The sequence below is a fragment of the Theropithecus gelada genome, chromosome 1 (assembly GCF_003255815.1).
Source record: "Theropithecus gelada isolate Dixy chromosome 1, Tgel_1.0, whole genome shotgun sequence".
In the NCBI taxonomy this organism is placed as follows: domain Eukaryota; kingdom Metazoa; phylum Chordata; class Mammalia; order Primates; family Cercopithecidae; genus Theropithecus; species Theropithecus gelada.
The window spans coordinates 154,394,922-154,400,921 of NC_037668.1; the positions used below are offsets into that span (position 1 = coordinate 154,394,922).

Sequence of the window (6,000 nt, forward strand, 5' to 3'; positions counted from 1 at the left end):
ACGGGTGCCTGTAGTCCCAGCTACTCAGGAGGCTGAGGCAGGAGAATCACTTGAACCTGGGAGGTGGAGGTTGCAGTGAGCCGAGATCGCGCCACTGCACTCCAGCCTGAGAGACAGAGCGAGACTTCATCTCAAAAAAACAAAAAAGTTTTTCTAGCCAGGAATACTGAGGTGCAGGGATAGTGTGTGTGGCTTGCTCAGACCACAAAAAGAAGAGTTGGGAGTTAGGAATTCAGATTTTTTTTTTTTTTGAGATGGAGTCTCACTCTGTCGCCCAGGCTGGAATGCAGTGGCGTGATCTCGGCTCACTGCAACCTCAGCCTCCCAGATTCAAGCGATTCTCCTGCCTCAGCCTCCCGAATAGCTGGGATTACAGGTGCGTGCCACCACGCTCGGCCAGTTTTTTGTGTTTTCAGTAGAGACGGGGTTTCACTGTGTTAGCCAGGATGGTCTCGATCTCCTGACATGGTGATCTGCCCGCCTCAGCCTCCCAAAGTGCTGGGATTACAGGCATGAGCCACGGCACCCGGCCTGAATTCAGTCTCTTAAAGCCAAAGTGTGCTCCTTCCAAATGTCAAGTAAACCCAGAGGGAGCAGAGTGGTGTGAAAGTGCCATTCACCTACTAGCAACATCAATAAAGAAAATTAGCTTCATAAAACATTTAAAATTACTTGAAGCCCATCAGTATATACACTGATAGTCTTTAAATAAAATGTATTCCCAGCCAGTCATTTAGAAGGCAACCCAAATCTAGTGAACACTCTTGCATCACTGTTTTCACCTATTAAAAATGAAACTGTCCTGACAATCATTTTAACACTCATTACTTTTTATCCTCCTCACTTGGGACAGGAGGAGGAGCTGCTATCTGAAATCCAAATGGTTGGTAAATATCATTTTGCATTTCCTAACAGGTAGAGGAGGGACAAAAAATACACCTCTGTATTCTAATAATTAAACATTCTGTTTCTCCCCAGGAAAATACAAGGAAACTCTTTAATATCTAACATAGAAATCGAAGGTCTGATACAAACGCAATATTATGAACGGGCACTGGGCAAAAAAATTGACGAACTGTAAGGAGGGAAATAAAAAGGTGGGCCCCTCTGAAAGTCTGTCCAAAGCCTGAACTGAGAAGGGTCTCGGGCAGGGTGGGGAGAAGGAAACGCGCTCCACTCCGAGAGGCTCCAGCAAGGGCGCCTCCATATGCGGAACTCTCGCCCAATCCCCGCACAAGCTGAAATCTCGTGACCGCCGGGGAGCCTGTTTGGAGAAAAGTAGACAGGGAGCCCGCAAGCTGGGTTGGCAGAGGACGCTGGAACCTGGCTGCTCGGGGAGAAAATGTCTCCTTGGCAGCTGCAGCCACTGTCCTGTGGTCTAACTTCCCAGGGCTGGCTGGCGAGCGAGGTGTGCCTGCCGCTGGCGTCTCCCCACCCCCTTCCCCCACCCCTTTCTCTCCGCGGCTCCCGCACTCCGCAGAGCTGCCGCGACCAAAGCTACACCACCTAGCCAAAAAGAAAGAAAAGAGACAATCCCCGCTGCGCGCGGGTCGGCAGGGCTCGCCCTTGGCTTCCCCAGCCGGTGACAGCCGCCCTGGCCTCCGCCGCCCGCCCCGGTGCCGAGGCAAGCGAGGCGGCAATTGACATTTGCACGGTTCGTCCACACAGTCTGCACGCCTGCTCCTCCAGCCCGCGGCCTCGGACCCTGGACTCCGCCAGGGGCCGTCTCCCTCTGCTCACCCCGACCCCGCTCCAGCTCAAGGGTCAGGAAGGCGATGCCACCAGCGGGCAAGTGGCCTCCGAAGGGAACCATGTTAACCTTGCAGTGCACACATCTGCCCACACTCCCAGTGTCACAGCCCGGCCAAGCCTGACAGCCTCCCCGCCACGGATGCCTGCCCAGCCCAAGCCCACATCCCCTCCCGGCCCCATGCCCGGACCCCTAGCCCGTCCACCCCAAACCAAGCCCAGGAAAGGGAAGATAAGATTTTGCTTTAAGCAAATGTATCTACCTGGATCAAATTCAGGGATCCGAGCTTGGTATTCGGCTCCGACTCTCATCCCAACATCTGCAAAGCAATGCCAAAAAAATATATAAAAAAAATAAAAAAGAAGAAAAGAAAGAAAAAGGAAGAGACACTTAATAAAAAATAAAAATCGCTAGATGGAGGAAAGAAGCGGCGGGTGGATGGGAAGATATTAACTCGGGGCACTCCAGGAGATGGCAGTGGATGGGGGCGGGGAGGGGGGGGGCAAGGGCGGAGGATTGGTCGAGGGCGGAGGGACGGGGGTCGCGGGGGTGCTGCTGCACTGCACCGGGAGTTCGAGGCTACCGCAGCGCCCGGGCTCTGAGGGGAGGGAGGGCGGGAGAGCGGCGAGGGGAGGGGGCTGGGGGAGGGGAAGAGGGAGGGGGGCAGGCGGGCTGGCGGGGAGGAGTTCGAGGCTACCACCGTGCTCGTCGTCGCTGCTGCAGCCGCTCTCGGGCTCCGAGTAGTGCAGCCCGCCGTTGGTGGACGAGGCGCCGCTGCCGCCGCCGCCTGCCGGGCTCTTGGCGCTGCCGTTGGCCGATCGGTTCTTCCCCAGTAACTCGGGCCCTTTCTCCATCATGCCAGGCATGGTAGAACAGGGGAGGGGGAAAGGTGAGGGGAAGAGGTAGGCGTCAGGGTGAAGGGGGAGATGGCTTAGAGAGCTGGCGGGAGGGAAAGGAGGAGGAGGAGGAGACGGCGGCGGCGGAGGAGGAGGAGGCTGTTAATATGGAGCCGCCATAACCGCCCCGCTCCGGCAGTAGCGCAGTCGCCTCACAACAACCCGCCCCGGCCCCGCCTCTCTCCCCTCCTCCCTCCGCCGCCGCCCGCCCCGCGCAGTCCCGGGCGCCCCTAGGCCGCGCCGCGCTCTACGCCGCCGCCGGTATCACTCCGCCCCGCAGGGAGGTTCCGGCCGCCTGGGGGGAGGGGAAGGGGGGAGGGGCGGGGAAACCCCGCTCGCCGGCAGCCGGGCCACCCCAACGGAGTGCTAATAAAATCGCCACCGAGGCGTGGCTGCCGCGCGGGCTTTCTTCCTAGGGGGCGCTCCGGAGCGCGGGCGGGAGGTGCACACGAGGGAGCGGGACTCTTTGCCCTCTCTGGGCGGAAGGAACGCGGTCATTCTGAGAAAGGACGGGCGCGACCCGACCGGGCGACTGCGGGGAGCGGCCCCCCTCTGCGGACCCGGCTGTAGGCACGGTTCGGAGTGCGGCCGACCTCAGATGTCTGGACGGGCAGTCCGCTGAGTTTCCCGGTGTCCACCGGAAGCCTCGAGATGGGGGCGCGCGCTGGTCCGCCGTGCAGTCGCGCAGTCTAGCTGGGCGGCTTTGGGGCTCTGAGGCCCAACCGGCGAAAGAAGTAGACTCGGCTCTAACGATCTCCACGCTACAATTTTTGTTTCTGGATCTCTGAAGTGGGGCCCAATTCCCTAGAGAGAGTGTGGGGATGACGGGATGAGTTTCCGGGGCTGAGCGATGCAACTGTGTTTTGCTGAAGCCCTTCTCCCTCATCCTAACCCTACTGTCTTATTCTTCCCACATTTCTTTCTTTCTTTCTTTTCTTTGATGTTTTAATAGCTGGGGAGTGAGTGCTGTGAGTGATGGGGAAATAAGATGAACAGGAGACCTGGTCCAGTAGACACGTTTTCATTTCTCGCGGACCTGCGATCTCCTCTTGGAGCGCTGGGGGAGAGGGCGGAGTCCCCCAGCGGAGGCGAAGCTAGAGCTGCGTTCTGGCAGCGTTTCCAGCCTGGAAGGAGATGTGCTCTGTAATGCTTTTCTGAATTGCATTCGGCGAAAGGAGTAGGAAACTGCGTTTATTCCTTCACCAGATTTGAGGGCGTGTGCTGCGTGCCAGGCTGCCTGGCATTGGGGGCTGTTTATGATTTTCTTTTCCTTTTTTTCTCATTCCTTTTTTCCCCCCTCACGAATAAGTAGAAATAAGTGAGGATTTAACTGCCAGCGTCTAGTATGCAGGTGTATGCTGAGCGGTATTGGGGTTCAACAGATACTCTCCAAATTCTTGAAAATAAAGATTGTCTTGTAATAATTATATTATGGGTCAATCCAGAGTGGATCAAACCAGAAATGAACGTCTCTGGCCAGAGCAAACCTTACTGAAAGAAATAATATATCTAACTCAGGAATTGAGCCAAGAAAACCCTGGGAAGTGAATATTTCTAAAGTGAAGTGTGTGTATACAAAACTATCTGGTTCTAGTAGTAGAGATAGTCTCATCTCTCTATTAAAGCTTAATGTGATTCCATTAAATATTTGAATCATAAAACTGGACCTTTTATTCTGATCCTTTTCTCAATAAATACAATTCTGAATATTATTTTAATTCCCGTATAGTTTTCCTACAAGGAGAGAACGCCCTGGCCAAATGAAATGAATAGCCGTTTTCCTTGACGGTCGTATTTTTCATTGCAAATTAATACACTGGTATATTGGTTTTTATGCAGCAGCTTCTAATGAACATGATTCAGCTTCTTTGGTCCTGTAACACAAAAGCTAGACCCTGTCAAATGCTACTCACACTGAGGCCTCTGAGCCAGCCAGCTTTCTAACACCCACCGTTGTGGCGCCCCATGCACTTTCCTGCAAAAAGGAATCTGCATATAGATCAGGAACCAAAACATTGGAAAGATTTGGGGGCCTTTGTAACTTCTGCTTATTAGTAAAACCAGTAAAGTGAGAAGATTCCCCCTCGAGCACAGCACAAAAGGGCAGACGCAGAGGAGACTGCATTCCACGGTTGGGAACAGAACCTGGGCCAGGGGAAAGTATGGCATTTTTTTAAACCTATTTTTTATTATTATTGTTATTATTATTATTATTTTTGAGACGGAGTTTCACTCTTGTTCCCCAGGCTGGAGTGCAATGGCACGATCTCGGCTCGGCACAACCTCTGCCTTCCGGGTTCAAACGATTCTCCTGCCTCAGGCACCCGAGTAGCTGGGATGACAGGCATGTGCCACCACGCCCAGCTAGTTTTGTATTTTTAGTAGAGACGGGTTTTCACCATGTTGGTCAGGCTGGTCGCGAACTCCCCAACCTCAGGTGATCCGCCCGCCTCAGCCTCCCAAAGTGCTGGGATTACAGGCGTGAGCCACAGCGCCCGGCGGCATTTCCTAAAAAGGAAAGTATAGTAGGTTTCTGTTTTGTTCCTGAAGAAAAGGAAAGCACCTGAAGCTGGCCTGGTTCTGAATAATAATGGGCCTTAAAATGTTTCCCAATAGCTAACAAGGACTAATATACAAAGACAAAAGGTCTAAGGCGAAATCTTGGAAATGCCTGTCTGTAACGGGTTAGAAGAGGAAAAGCAGAAGCTGGATAGGGAAGAAGAATGCTTTAGAATGCCTTAACAGGCCGGGCGCGGTGGCTCACGCCTGTAATCCTGGCACTATGGGAGGCCGAGGTAGGCAGATCATGAGGTCAGGAGATCAAGACCACCCTGGCCAACATGGTGAAACCCCATCTCTACTAAAAATACAATAATTAGCTGGATGTGGTGGCGGGCTCCTGTAATCCCATCTACTCAGAAGGCTGAGGCAGGATACTCGCTTGAACCCAGGAGGCGGAGATTGCAGTGAGCCAAGATCATGCCACTGCACTCCAGCCTGGCGACAGCGAGACTGTCTCAAAAAAATTAAAAAAACAAAAAAGAATGGGTTAATAAGCAGTGTCCACTGATGCAGAATCATGAGAAGGGCTTAAGAAAAGACCTTTGGATTTAACTAGAAAGCTGTTGTTGATTTTGTTGGCTGGTGTTTTACTGTGTTTTTAAAAGTTTTACTAGTTGCATATTTTAAATTTGGAACAGAATACTTTCTCGTAGTTACAAAGTCAAAAGATAGGATGTACTTCAGTATTGTACTACAGATCCCAGCAATGCATAAAGGCAAGGGAAAATGTGTAAGGATTGAAAAGAAATACATAAACCTGTTATCTAGAGAAAGCATGATAGTCTATCATTT

At 52.6% G+C, this 6,000-nt stretch overlaps 1 protein-coding gene across 6 annotated transcripts in view; it reads right to left on the reverse strand.

Moving 5' to 3' along the window:
• The window catches only part of RCOR3 (REST corepressor 3), a 58,764-nt gene extending 55,867 nt beyond the window's left edge, over nt 1-2,897 (reverse strand). For 5 of the 6 annotated variants that reach the window (XM_025400611.1, XM_025400638.1, XM_025400595.1 and 2 more), the window contains exons 1-2: nt 2,451-2,897; nt 2,013-2,069 (exon numbers count right to left, since the gene is read on the reverse strand). In XM_025400611.1, the coding sequence (XP_025256396.1) occupies nt 2,013-2,069; nt 2,451-2,616 (223 nt within the window). In that variant the 5' untranslated portion in view covers nt 2,617-2,897. Of the gene's footprint in view, nt 1-2,012; nt 2,070-2,447 lie in introns of all 6 variants that reach the window. The other variant, XM_025400604.1, reaches the window with a different exon arrangement.
• Between the last annotated feature and the right edge of the window lie 3,103 nt (nt 2,898-6,000).